Genomic DNA, 15397 nt, shown 5'->3' with positions numbered 1-15397 from the left:
CTCCATGGAGAGCGGGACCGTCTCCTGCTGAACCTCGAACGGGATCTTGAGCGGGAACGCCTGCTACTGGACCGCTCCCTCCAGCGCCGATGTCTCCTCCTGGTTTCTTCTTCTGAAGAGAACGAAGCCCCACCATCCGAAGAGCCCGACGAAACTGTACCACCCGCACGACGGGCAGAAGCGGGGGCTACGGAGGGCTTCGCGACTCGCTGCGTACCAGAGGTAGAGGGTTGCAGGAAGGTTTCTGGGACTGTCGTCAGAGGAGCTGGAAAAGAGAGTTGACGCCCTACACTAGGGAACCAGGTATCCAGGCCCTCTTCCATCCGCATTGGGGACCTACCTGGCGTTTTAGGGAGCTTCCACCCGAAGGAATCACTTACCGTGGAGTCTAACTTACCCTGGGCGTCGCCAGCTGCCGAAGAACCTGAAACACAGGCCCACGAAAGGGGCGAAGAAACAGGTACCACATTACTACACCATAAGGGGTCGTCGGAGGAAACGTGCCCCCCAAGCACAAGGGCAGAATCTCCAGAACACCCCGACACAGCACAACCAGGCTCCCCACTAGCCTGAGAAGTCCCAGCAACCCCCACTTCACACACATTAGACTCCTGGGGAAGAACTCTCGGCTCTTTCCCCGCAACGGACTTACCTCGTCCCCTACTCTGGGTAGGGGAAGGCGAGACAGAAGCCCCGTCGGACCGTCCACTGGGTGACGGTAGCGGCGAAGAGATGCTAGATTTCCTGGGCGAACGTTTCGACGACTTCTTTTTCTTAGTGCCGTATCGCACCCACTGTATCTCACTCCAACTAACACACTCCATGCACGTATCCGATGGCGAGCACATCCTGCCCCTACAGGAAGAGCAGAGGGAGTGAGGGTCTACTTCGGGCTTGGAGAGGAACGCTCCACACGACTTTCCGGCTCTAGGCCCAGGACAACGGCGGATCTGCTCCATAGCACACACCACAAGGAATGAAGGGAATCAAAGGGATACACTTGGGAAGCACAAGGAAGGGTAGTGAACACGCAAGAACACAAGGGATAAGCACAAAGCTACCACGCGGTAACCACACGGGACACACGAGGCGGACACAAAGGGTCGAGAGAGACGAGAGCGACGTGAGAGTATGGTATCACGTCGCGACCAGAGAACTTACTGACTCACGGGACCCAAGCGGACCTCGACCTAGCTCAAAGGCTACCCTCGGGGCACGTTCTCTCACTCCCGGGTTAGCCCTCCATAGAAAACGGGTATAGGGTTTACTACACAAAACTCTGGTCGGTAGAGAGGAGATTACAGGTAACTCCTAAGAAAGTAGTTCGAGGTAAGTATTCGTGTTGGAACAATTAATTTTTGAACATACTGTACTTACCCGCTGGTTATATAAGTTATGGCTAGCGTTCCTGACATTCTTATATAACCAGCGGGTAGGTTTTATGTTTAAAAATGATATTTTCATAATAAAATAAATTTTTGAACATACTTACCCGCTGGTTATATAAGAATGTCAGGAACGCTAGCCATTCTTTTATAACCAGCGGGTAAGTTTTATGTTTAACCCTTTAACCCCCAGGCTATTTGGAAATTTCCAACCCTTAACCCCCAGGGGGTTATTTTTTTCCCAGCACATTTTGCAGTATATTTTTTTAAATTGCTCTAACAGCCTTAATTTTTGTCATAGAGAGGTCAGGTTGGTCTCATTCTCTTGGAAAATGCCTGAATTTTTTCAAAAAAATTATCAAAAATATGAAAAAAGAAATTTTTATAGCATTTTTTTGCAAGGACGTACGGGTACGTCCATGGGGGTAAAGGGATGGCTTTTGTGAAACGTACCAGTATCTCCTTTGGGGGTAAAAGGGTTAAAATATACTATTTATTAGTAAAGTGATTTCGCCTGTTTGCATTCTTTGTCCTGTTATCTAGATATTATCATCATAAGATGCTGTGTCTCTCACAATTTTTTTTTACTTTACAGAGTGTACAACACTATTTTAACTTAGCTGCAATTCAACAAGGCTGTGGGTACATACGTCATATCTAGGTATTACTCGCCTAACCTTGAGGCGATCTGAATTAACAAGTTGATAAATAATTATCTTTCTTTAAAACTACCCTCACAAACCCATTTTTTTTACTTTACAAAGTGTACAGCACTATTTTAACTTCGCTGCAATTCAACAAGCCTGTAGGTACATACGTCATATTTAGGTATTACTCGCCTAAGCTTGAGGCGATGTGAATTAACAAGTTGATGAATAATTACCTTTCTTTAAAACTACCTTTGGCAACAGGAGGAAAAATAATATGATAATTTTATATAAAAGATCTGCGCTATATAAAATATAAACATTTCTTAAGAATTCTAAGATTTAGATACTGTATATTTATACATAAAAAAACACTTTGTTTTATAAGCCAAATCACACAAAGTCCACAGATATATCAAGACTAATTGCCATTAAAGAAATTATACCAAAATAATGTTCACCTCACAGAAAAATATATAAATGGGTTAAAATAATCCTATATCTTTATAGATCATCTTTATCTTCAGTAATAGCTAACCATTCCCTGAGCAGATGTACAAAAGGAAATTTCCAGCAAATAACATTTCTTGTATATATTAATTACTAAATCAACGTTTCAACATCAGATTAACCTTTTTATGAGGTTCGACTCGTGGATCTCTCGCCACCATTACCTACATTTTCAGTCTAATTTCTCAATAGATATGTAGTTATCTTTTTGCTTACATTCTATTGCATTTCATTCTTGTATGAAGAATTATTTACTTGGTGAAGTAAATTATACATTCTTTTTGTAGGAAAGTCAACATTTCAAGAAGTTATAGAATGAATAGAGCCTTATTTTACATCAATAATAATTATTCTTATGACATCGCTGATATTAATATGATTGGTTATTGTGATTCTTTGGTCTGAACAGTAAAAGTGACAATAACACAGAGGGATGGTGAAGGCGAGGTAAGAGGTAAAAATGAAGTAGGATGACAAGAAACAGCTACTCATAAAAACCCATTAGTATAGGCTGTATACTTACATATTCACTACAGTACAGTACAGTATATCATAAAGCTAATCATGATTTCATATAATTTTGAGGTTAAACTAATTGTAGCAAGTTAGCCCTCTACACCCAAAGTATATGTAAAATAGGTGATCTGAACATTGCATGGATCCTTAACCCTTTTACCCCCAGGCTATTTGGAAATTTCCAACCCTTAACCCCCAAGGGTTATTTTTTTTCAAGAACATTTTGCAGTATATATTTTCTTAAATTGCTCTAACAGCCTTAATTTTCGTCATAGAGAGGTCAGGTTGGTCTCATTCTCTTGGAAAATGCCTGAAGTTTCTCAAAAAAATTGTCAAAAATATGCAAAAAAAAATTTAAATAGCCTTTTTTTGCAAGGACGTACCGGTACGTCCATGGGGGTAAAGGGATGAGTTTTGTGAAACGTACCAGTACGTCCTTTGGGGGCAAAAGGGTTAAGGAATTATATTTGTAAAATAACACAGCAATATACCTGTTTGTGGCTGAGTAAAGGATAGAAGTCTGGTAAGTCCTTCTTTAAATACATCAAAAACACCCGGTTTCTCGCTTGCAATCTCACTCTGTACAGTTTCTACTAGACTAGCGCTAAAGAATGGGGTAATGAGAGCTAAAGCTGAACACTTCAGGAGTAGATGTTGACCTATTGTTTTTGCTGAGCTATGCGGCGATATCTCTCTGTAAAATAAAGAAGAGAATTTGTGCGTAATTTAGACATCTTCAAAGATTTTAGCATATACTTTTTTATCAATATTATCAAAATTTTATTAATATTTATTCTAGAAACTTTATTCCAGCTATGACCAAGTTGTGGAATGATCTTCCTAATTGGGTAGTTAAATCGGTAGAACTTCAAAAGTTCAAACTTGCAGTGAATGTTTTTATGTTGAACAGGCTGACATAAGTCTCTTTATATAGTTTACATATGAACAATCTGTTTTAATATTGTTACTGTTCATAAAATATTTTAATTGTTCATTACTTCTCATATAGTTAATTAATTTCTTTCCCTCACTGGGCTATTTTTCCCTGTAGGAGCCCTTGGGGTTATAGCACCTTGCTTTTTCAACTAGGGTTGTACCTTAGCTAGTAGTAATAATAATAATAATAATAATAATAATAATAATAATAATAATAATCTATCACAATAAATGCTATAATGTTAAGTATGTCGTTTTTCATAGGTCATTGTGTTTTACTTCAAGTATTCAACACCGTAATAGTAATCTTACTTGGGCCACGGAGTGAATTTGGATATGCAGTCTTCTAGGGCCAACGTAACGCCTCGAACGGTGAGGACTGACCCTAGGCCTTTCCAGAAAGCTGAAAGGCCTTGACATCCTTGCATGTGTATCAAAGCTGGTATCAGAGTTATAGGCAAAACGTGATATCGATGACTATTTACATTTACCTGAAAGAAAGTAACAAAAGACAATAAATGTGCATTCAAACAAGCCATGATACTACACAACACTTTCTATGGAAAGTACCATGAAACACATACACAAATAAAAATTCCCTAAAATAAAACGTACATTCGTTCCTTTAAAGGCTTAAAGGCCACTCATGAATGGCAGAGGCAAGGGAGAGTGACATAGTCCTATCAACCAGGACAATGCTCTAGAGACTGACCATATGTACATATGATCAGCGCCCAAGACCCCTCTCCAATTAAGCTAGGACGAAGGAGGGCCAGGCAATGGCTGCTGATGACTCAGCAGATAGACATATAGGCTCTCCCAAAGGCCCTATCTTTAGCTCACAAGGATGGTGAGGTTGCAGTGACCAAAGAAACTATTGAGTTTGAGCAGGACTCGAACTCCAGTCTGGCGTTCACCAGTCAGGGACGTTACCACATCGACCACAACCCTCAAAGTAATAATTTTGGGTAATTGTGGAATTCAAATATATAACAGCAAATACATGAGAGCATTAATGATTAAATAACCGTAAAAGTACATGACAGCACCTTAACCTAAAAGACAAAACCCTTTCTAACACAATGGTTTGATACTTCAATATACGATATTAGTCATATCAACCTGTTTCTTCTCATAAGACAGTACTTAAAGCCATCATCATTGCTATATAACGGCTATACGCCACAGCGTCTTGATTCTTAACAGAAAAATATGTAATGGCAATAGTGTTCACTGTTACATAACAGCAAATAAAGGAAAACATTTACAGTTTATATATAACCAAATATATAAGTGAATTTTAAAGCCCTCATGTAATCATTTCTTTCTACTTGAGGCTCTGTTCTGTATATGTGGTTATAAGCGGAAAATGATGTCCTGATACAGAAAGTCTTCAACTTACAAACTTAATAAGTTCCAAGAAGGTGTTTCTAAGCTGAATTTTGTTAAATGTTGGCTTACGTTAGACTTCACCTACGTCACATGCCCACAACTTTCAGCTGCAAAGGTAAAATAGTCCTATTTTATATTGCAAATGTCGTGTTGCTTACCTCATTAATTTATATAAGATGGTGATAGTTTGGGCATGCTCTTTGCACTCTCCAAGAGAGTTTAGTTCACCAAACTTTCAACTGGGCTCCACAAGGCACTAGAAGAGTTGGAATGCCCAGGCCTACATAGCTGAGGACTATGGAGCGTGAAGTAGGAGATGATGCATGAAGAAGTATTGAATTGAAAGCTCAAGATAGAAACGACTAGCGAAATCTAACCAAGGCCCTTTGTGTCAATAGGCGTTAGAGGAGATGATGATGGTGATTGTTATATTACAGTATTGCACCATGAACTTCTGAGGTCTATAATTTCAGTTGACTTTGTGTTTGGATAATTGTGAATGTTTATTGCACAGTAATTGCTATACATAACCTTCTGATATGCTGTTAGATAGTTGTCCATCCATATACCAAAGGCACTTCCCCCAATTTTGGGGGGTAGCCGACATCAACAAGAACAAAACAAAAAAGGGGACCTCTACTCTCTATGTTCCTCCAGCCTAACCAGGGACTCAGCCGAGTTCAGCTGGTACTGCTAGGGTGCCACAGCCCAACCTCCCACATTTCCACCACAGATGAAGCTTCATACTGCTGAGTCCCCTACTGCTGCTACCTCCGCGGTCATCTAAGGCACCGGAGGAAGCAGCAGGGCCTACCGGAACTGCGTCACAATCGCTCGCCATTCATTCCTATTTCTAGCACGCTCTCTTGCCTCTCTCACATCTATCCTCCTATCACCCAGAGCTTTCTTCACACCATCCATCCACCCAAACCTTGGCCTTCCTCTTGTACTTCTCCCATCAACTCTTGCATTCATCGTCTTCTTTAGCAGACAGCCATTTTCCATTCTATCAACATGGCCAAACCACCTCAACACATTCATATCCACTCTAGCCGCTAACTCATTTCTTACACCCGTTCTCACCCTCACCACCTCGTTCCTAACCCTATCTACTCGAGATACACCAGCCATACTCCTTAGACACTTCATCTCAAACACATTCAATTTCTGTCTCTCCATCACTTTCATTCCCCACAACTCCGATCCATACATCACAGTTGGTACAATCACTTTCTCATATAGAACTCTCTTTACATTCATGCCCAACCCTCTATTTTTTACTACTCCCTTAACTGCCCCCAACACTTTGCAACCTTCATTCACTCTCTGACGTACATCTGCTTCCACTCCACCATTTGCTGCAACAACAGACCCCAAGTACTTAAACTGATCCACCTCCTCAAGTAACTCTCCATTCAACATGACATTCAACCTTGCACCACCTTCCCTTCTCGTACATCTCATAACCTTACTCTTACCCACATTAACTCTCAACTTCCTTCTCTCACACACCCTTCCAAATTCTGTCACTAGTCGGTCAAGCTTCTCTTCTGTGTCTGCTACCAGTACAGTATCATCCGCAAAACAACAACTGATTTACCTCCCATTCATGATCATTCTCGCCTACCAGTTTTAATCCTCGTCCAAGCACTCGAGCATTCACCTCTCTCACCACTCCATCAACATACAAGTTAAACAACCACGGCGACATCACACATCCCTGTCTCAGCCCCACTCTCACCGGAAACCAATCGCTCACTTCATTTCCTATTCTAACACATGCTTTACTACCTTTGTAGAAACTTTTCACTGCTTGCAACAACCTTCCACCAACTCCATATAACCTCATCACATTCCACATTGCTTCCCTATCAACTCTATCATATGCTTTCTCCAGATCCATAAACGCAACATATACCTTCTTACCTTTTGCTAAATATTTCTCGCATATCTGCCTAACTGTAAAAATCTGATTCATACAACCCCTACCTCTTCTAAAACCCCCCTGTACTTCCCAGATTGCATTCTCTGTTTTATTCTTAATCCTATTAATCAGTACTCTACCATACACTTTTCCAACTACACTCAACAAACTAATACCTCTTGAATTACAACACTCACGCACATCTCCCTTACCCTTATATAGTGGTACAATACATGCACAGACCCAATCTACTGGTACCATTGACAACACAAAACACACATTAAACAATCTCACCAACCATTCAATTACAGTCACACCCCCTTCCTTCAACATCTCAGCTTTCACACCATCCATACCAGATGCTTTTCCTACTCTCGTTTCATCTAGTGCTCTCCTCACTTCCTCTATTGTAATCTCTCTCTCATTCTCATCTCCCATCACTGGCACCTCAACACCTGGAACAGCAATTATCTCTGCCTCCCTATCATCCTCAACATTCAGCAAACTTTCAAAATATTCCGCCCACCTTTTCCTTGCCTCCTCTCCTTTTAACAACCTTCCATTTCCATCTTTCACTGTCTCTTCAATTCTTGTGCCGGCCTTTCTTACTCTCTTCACTTCTTTCCAAAACTTCTTCTTATTCTCTTCATATGACTGACCCAGTCCCTGACCCCACCTCAGGTCAGCTGCCCTCTTTGCCTCACGTACCTTGCGCTTTACTTCCACCTTTTTCTCTCTATATTTTTCATACTTCTCTATACTATTACTCTGCAGCCATTCTTCAAAAGCCCTCTTTTTCTCTTCCACTTTTACCTTCACTCCTTCATTCCACCATTCACTGCCCTTCCTCATGCTGCCTCCAACAACCTTCCTGCCACATACATCACTTGCAATCCCAACAAAATTTTCTTTTGCTAACTTCCACTCCTCCTCTAAATTACCAGTTTCTCTTACTCTCACCTCGTCATATGCCATTTTCAATCTTTCCTGATATTTACTTTTTACCCCAGGTTTTATTAGCTCTTCAACCCTCACTAGCTCCCTTTTACATCCACCTACTCTATTCCCCCACTCTTTTGCTACAACCAATTTTCCTTCCACCAAAAAATGATCAGACATACCGTTAGCCATACCCCTAAACACGTGCACGTCTTTCAATCTTCCAAACATTCTTTTAGTTATCAACACATAATCCATTAATGCCCTTTCTACTACTCTTCCATTTGCCACTCTTACCCATGTATACTTATTTTTATCTTTCTTCTTAAAAAAGCTAGCACTTATTACCATCTCTTGTTCAACACACATATCTACCAGTCTCTCACCACTCTCATTTTCACCTGGCACGCCATACTTCCCAATGACACCTTCTACCTCTCCAGCACCCACTCTAGCATTTAAGTCACCCATAACAACTACATAATTCCTTCTACCCAGTCCTTCTACACACCTAGTTAATTCATTCCAAAACTCATTCCGCTCTTCTTCACTTTTCTCATTACCTGGCCCATACGCACTGACAAACGCCCAACATTCCCTACCCAACCTAACCCTTACCCACATTAACCTAGATGATATCTCCTTCCATTCCACTACTTTACCCGTCATCCATTCACTCAGCAATAAAGCCACACCCTCTCTCGCTCTTCCCCTTTCAATCCCAGACACTCTACCAGACATTTCACCAAACATCACTTCACCCTTTCCTTTCATCTTTGTCTCACACAAGGCCAATACATCCATCCTTCTACTTCTAAACATACTTCCAATCTCACATCTTTTACTCTCTATCGTACTACATCCACGCACATTCAAACACCCCAAAACTAGAGTGCGGGGAGCAGTCACTCTCCCCCAGCTCCATCTCTTTGTTGCTGTCTCACAGGATACTTTTACAGGAGAGGGGGTTCCCAGCCCCCTCGTACATAACTATGAATACTGCTACTTGAATATCTTTTTTATGATCAGTATGACAAATTCAGAGATAATTTGTATTTTTCCTAACCATACAAACCTTAGCTATTTACATTGGGTTTACTTTCGGCGTAGCTGAAATTGACGAGCCAATAGATTTTAACAAGGGTTAAACTACCCCCGCGCTAGTTAGCGGGGGTAGAGGAAGGGGTAGCTTGCTACCCCTCCACCCCACACACCAGTGATTTGCTTCACTTCACTTAGAGGTAGGACTTGACTTGGGGGACAGGGCTGGCGGGCAAATATGTGTAAATAGCTAAGGTTTGTATGGTTAGGAAAAATACAAATTATCTCCGAATTTGTCATATGTTCCGTAACCGAAATACAAACCACGCTATTTACATTGGGTGACTTACCCCTTAGGAAGGGTGGAAAGTCCCCAGCCTTACTGACTTTGGCTTTACCCGGGGACTCCGACTTCAAGTGAGTAGCACTCGAGAAAAGGAGTCCCTGCACCTCACAAGTTCCTCGCTTTGCGCGGAACGTGTGGCCTACATAAGTTGTGTGTGGAGGAAAGAGCGTGACTCGTCCTATGAAGTTGACCTTGAGACCTTTAGATAGGAATCCAGGATAGGACGTTCTCAATACCACCTCGTCAGGGTATGGGGGACGCAACAGTATTAAGCTTAATACTAGGAGCACAAGGAAGTATGGTTTACCTGCAGAGGTTGAGGTCAGCAATGCGGAGACCAGGACGCTGCTTCCCCGAGAGAGGGGCGGATGAAGAAAGAAGTAAGGGCGAGACATACTCTTTCATTCACGCAGACTAAAACCGGGTAACAACGGCCTCAACTTACTACTACTTGTCCATAAAGGAGCCTGAGGCTAGACCAGGTGTTGTGCAGCCACCACAGGGCCGATAGAAAAAGTATCGAGGCTCCTGTGGGTCACGTCTTGCAGGTAGTGGGCTGTGAAGGTCGTCTGACGCTTCCAGACCCCAGCTTGAAGTACCTGCGTCACAGAGAAGTTTCTCTTGAAGGCCAGGGACGTAGCGATGCCCCTGACATCGTGTGCCCTAGGGCGACGTGATGGAGGAGGGTCCGGATTCAAGGCATGATGGATAACCCTTCGAATCCAAGCCGAGATGGTGTTCTTGGTGACCCTCCTCTTCGTCCTGCCTGTGCTAACAAACAATGCTCGCACCTGAGGACGAACTGCAGCTGTTCTCTTCAAGTAACACCTCAGACTCCTCACTGGACATAATAGCAGCTGGTCTGGGTCGCTTGTTACAGAACGGAGACTCGCGACCCTGAAAGTCGAACCGTGGGTCCGACACTCCAGGGTTCTGAGTCTTGGCAACAAACTCAGGGATGAACCTGAACGTTACCTCCCCCCATCCCCTTGAATCGGCGACGTCGTACGAGAGACCATGAAGTTCACTAACTCGTTTGGCAGAGGCCAAAGCAAGTAGGAAAGCCGTCTTCCAAGACAGGTGGCGATCAGAGGCCTGGCGTAATGGTTCAAAGGGAGGTCTCTTAAGAGCCCTGAGAACCCAAACCACGTTCCAAGGAGGAGGTCTCACTTCCGACTGAGGGCAGGTAAGCTCATAGCTACGTATGAGTAGAGAGAGTTCCAGCGAGGAAGAAATGTCCACTCCTTTCAGCCTAAAAGCCAAGCTTAAGGCTGAGCGATAGCCTTTCACCGCTGAGACCGAAAGGCGCATTTCCTCCCGCAAATAAACGAGAAACTCCGCTATCGCTGGAATAGTGGCATCAAGTGGAGAGATACCCCTCCCACGACACCAACCACAGAAGACTCTCCACTTTGCCTGGTAGACTCCCTCAGAGGACTTTCGCAGGTGCCGAGACATTCTCTCTGCAACCTGTTGCGAAAAGCCTCTCTCCGTGAGGAGACGCTGGATAGTCTCCAGGCGTGAAGCCGAAGCGAGGCTACGGCTTTGTAGAAGATGATGCAATGTGGTTGTCTGAGTAGCTCGTGTCGTGGGGGAAGTTCTCTCGGGAGCTCCGGCAGGAGCTGTAGAAGGTCCAGGAACCATCCTGCGTGATGCCATAGCGGAGCTATTAGAGGCATCGAACAGTTGACCGATAGTCTGGTCCTGTTGAGCACCCTTCTCATCAGACAGAACGGTGGGAAGGCGTACACGTCGATGTTGTCCCACTGTTGTTGGAAAGCATCTTGCCAGAGTGCCTTGGGGTCCGGGACTGGGGAGCAGTACAGGGGCAGTTTGAAATTCAAAACTGTCGCGAACAGATCCATGGTTGGGGAACCCCACAAAGTCAGGACTTTGTTGGATATCTGAGGATCCAAAGACCACTCGGTACTCACTATCTGTGAGGCCCTGCTCAGACTGTCGGCGAGCACATTCCTCTTGCCAGGAATGAAGCGAGCTGATAGTGTTATCGAGTGGACTTCGGTCCACCTCAAAATCTCTACTGCAAGATGGGATAGCTGCTGCAAAAAAGTACCTCCCTGCTTGTTGATATAAGCCACTACCATGGTGTTGTCGCTCATCACCACCACCACCATGGTGTTGTCGCTCATCACCACCACCACGGAGTGACCCGCCAGGGTCCGTTGGAACTGTTGAAGAGCCAGGAAAACGGCCTTCATTTCTAGCAGGTTGATGTGCAGGTACTTTTCTGATTCTGACCAAAGGCCTGAGGTCCTCTTGTTCAGAATGTGCATCCCCCACCCTTTTTTTGACTCGTCCGAAAACAGTGTCAATTCCGGGGGGAGGACGAGAAGATCCACTCCCTTTCGCAGGTTCTCGTCGACCAGCCACCACCGCAGGTCCGCCTGTTCCGAAGGTCCTATCGGGACCAGGAAGTCCGGGGAATCGGATCCTTGATTCCACCGGGACTTGAGCCGCCACTGCAGGGATCTCATCCTGAGATGGCCGTTTGGAACCAGACGGGCCAGGGAGGACAGGTGACCTAAGAGACGCAACCACGATTGGGCAGGAAGCTCTTCTCGCCTGAGGAAGGGTTCCGCCACCCTCCTCAGCCTTGCTATCCTGTCGTCTGATGGAAAGGCTTTGTGGAGATTGGTGTCTAACAACATGCCTAGATAAACCAGTCGTTGGGACGGCTGCAGAGAGGACTTCTCAAGATTTACCACGATCCCCAGATCCTGGCAAAGTCCCAGAAGCCTGTCTCGGTGTCGAAGAAGGGTTGACTCCGAGTCTGCTAGGATCAGCCAGTCGTCCAGATAACGGAGGAGACTGATGCCCTTCCTGTGCGCCCAAGACGAAATCAGGGTAAACACTCTGGTGAACACCTGAGGTGCTGTGGAGAGACCGAAGCACAGCACCTTGAACTGGTAGGTCTTGCTGTCTAGGTTGAATCTCAAGTACTTCCTGGAAGACGGATGGATTGGGATCTGGAAGTACGCGTCCTTCAGATCCAGTGTGCACATGAAGTCTTGTGGTCCCACCGCAAGTCAGACCGTGTCCGCTGTCTCCATGCTGAACGGAGTTTGCTTGACAAACTTGTTCAGAGCTGAGAGGTCGATGACGGGTCTCCAGCCTCCAGACGCCTTCTTTACAAGAAAGAGTCGACTGAAGAAGCCTGGGGAGCCGTCGACGACCTCCTGGAGAGCATCCTTCTTGAGCATGGTCTCGACTTCCGCCCGAAGGGCTAGCCCCTTTACCGATCCCATGGCATAGGAGCTCAACGACACTGGATTCGCTGTCAGGGGAGGTTGAGATGTCGTGAATGGGATGCGATACCCTTGGCCGATCATGGAGACCGTCCAACCATCGGCCCCATGTTGCTGCCACCTGTGAACGCAACTTTGAAGGCATTCCCCCACAGGTAGACACGCGGGGGGACTGCCATTCCTAGCGTTTGCGGCCGCGGCTGCTCCCTCTAGGAGTCTTGCCTCCCCTGGAGGACTTACTGCCCCTCTTGTCCTTGGCAGGAAAGGACTGGGGCTTAGACCACTTTCTTAGCTGCCGGCGCCTGCTTCGGTGTCTTGCGAGGCTGCTGCTGATGTTGCTGCGGAGCTGGAGGCTTGTAGGGCCGAGATGCAAGGGCCCTTTGGAGAAGGGAGTCCTGGCTAGACTTCCTCCACCTCTTAGCTGTTCGTTCCATGTCCTGGGGCTCAAACAAATTCCCCCCAAGGAGGGAGGCGTATCTGAGCCTGTTGACATCCACGGCGGGGACCTTCGGATGGATCTTCTCGGTCACCGCATCACGACGCTTCAGTACCGAGTTGGCCCACAGGTTGGTAACCTGATGTGCCAGGAACTAGATGGAGCGAGTGCCCGAGAGGAGGAAGGTCTCCAGGGCCTTCCTATTGCTCTCCTGAGACAGATCCTCAGAGCGCAATAGGATGCCCAGAGAACCTAGCCAGACATCCAACCACGAAGTGGCTTGCATGGCACACTTCGCGACCTTCTCATGGCTTAGGATCTCCGTCGCCGAGAACGTCACCTGCCGGGCGGAGAGCTTCTCAAGAGGAACTCCCCTAGTAAGCTCTTCTACCGAATGGTGGAGGGGAAGAGCGAGGCTAGACTCCCCCATGATCTCAAAATACCTCCTCTGCTGGAGACGAGGAGGTGGGAGGAGTTTGTTCCCGGCAGAGGAACGACTGGAGGAAGCGAGTACTGCGAGCTGAGCGTTGGGCCTGGCTCCGGCACTCTTCAGCCCCTGGGACCAGGGCAGAGCCGCGCTGGCCTTTGGGGGCTTCTGAGTTCCATAAACCTGATCCAGGACCGTGTCCTTGCCTTCATGGGGGGCGATCACAGGGTCCATGAACCCGTTGAGCTGTCTCATAAGGCCAAGGACCTGCCAGAAGGCATGCTCAGACTCTTGCTGCTCCCCTCCCTGCGGACTGGCAGCTAAGTCTCCTGTCCCCGGAAGCTCTTCCAGGGGAGACACGTGGACGTTCTCCCGGGGTCTAGCTGGTTCCTGACGAATACTTGCAGAAGACTTCGGCAACGTCTTGGAGTACTTGGGTTCCCTCCTGGGCAGGATACACGACTCCAGCAAGGTGGTCTGGTAGGCACCCTCCGCGCGAGACGATTCTCCTCCACGAGGAGGTGACTCCCCAGTTGGTGCCGATGGGGAGACCGCCGCCTCACTGGACTCTCCCGAGGACGGAAAAGCCTCGTCCACGGGAGAAGGAGGAAAATTACTGCGAAGGGGACGGGGCCTTCCTGACGGACCTCTTAGGAACCAACTTCTCCCTGGGAGAAGTCACCACGAAGTCCACTCCTCTCCTTCTCTTCAGCGGGGGCGGGGCCGTCGCTGGTTTGTGTCCTGGATCAGCGAGTGCTGGCTTCATAGCCTTCACTAATGCCCGCATCAAAGGACCAAACCAGGACTGCCGAGACACGGACACAGAGTCCGAAATTCCCGCTGGAGGGAAGGGGATCGGGCGATCCTTCGGAGTGGACACCACTGGACCTGCCTGTAAAAAAGAAAGGGAAGAAAGTTGCCTAGACCTCTCCGAAGGTCCTTCCTTGTCCTGCAAAAGTGACCTGCGCTTAGGAGGAGGCGATCCCGACTGTGACCTGGCGACACGCGTCCCTGCTGCTACCGCGAGCTGTGGAACCCGACGCGAACGGGGGTCGTGCCAACGGGGGTCGTGCCGACGCTCGCGCGAGGGCGACACAAAAGAGTCGTGCGCGAGGGGTTGTTGGAGAGCGGAGACAAACGAGCGCGGGAGCGATCGCGAGCGGGCGCGAAGGCGAGTGAGCGCGTTGGCGAGTGAACGCATTGGCGCGTGGGCGAACGAGAGCGTTCAGGAGATCGCTGAAGGCCAGGAGACCGATAGTGTCCTGGAGACCTGTGACACGTGGGCGAGCGATGGCGGGTCGGCGATTGCTGGCGCGCAGGCGAGCGATGGCGCGTGATAGCGCGTAGAACGCGCAGGCAAGCGGCCGCGAGTGGGCGAGTTTCTCTGGATCTGCTGGGCGCTGACGCGTAGGAGAGCGCTTGCGCGCAGGCAATGGATCACGCGGAGGATCTGGAGATCGCAGGCGCTCAGGAGAACGCTGACGCGCTGGAGATCGCTGACGAGAACGAGAACGTTGACGCGTCGGAGATCGCTGTCGCGCTGGAGAACGCTGGCGAGCAGGGAGACGGCACGTAGAAGGCTGAGCAGGAACTGTCGGCGCGACGCGCAAAGGCGAACGCTCGCGAGTGGGC

At 47.0% G+C, this 15397-nt stretch overlaps 1 protein-coding gene across 3 annotated transcripts in view; it reads right to left on the bottom strand.

The window, feature by feature from the left end:
• The window catches only part of LOC137648884 (mitochondrial outer membrane protein SLC25A46-like), a 137218-nt gene that overhangs the window by 79658 nt on the left and 42163 nt on the right, over positions 1-15397 (bottom strand). For all 3 annotated transcript variants that reach the window (XM_068382060.1, XM_068382061.1, XM_068382062.1), the window contains exons 4-5: positions 4307-4485; positions 3550-3752 (exon numbers count right to left, since the gene is read on the bottom strand). In XM_068382060.1, coding sequence (XP_068238161.1) covers positions 3550-3752; positions 4307-4485 — 382 coding nt within the window. The remainder of the gene's footprint in view (positions 1-3549; positions 3753-4306; positions 4486-15397) is intronic.

This window comes from Palaemon carinicauda, chromosome 10 (genome assembly GCF_036898095.1).
Source record: "Palaemon carinicauda isolate YSFRI2023 chromosome 10, ASM3689809v2, whole genome shotgun sequence".
NCBI classification, from domain to species: Eukaryota; Metazoa; Arthropoda; class Malacostraca; order Decapoda; family Palaemonidae; genus Palaemon; species Palaemon carinicauda.
Note: the sequence above shows the minus strand (reverse complement) of the source record. Positions and strands in the feature narration are given on the sequence as shown.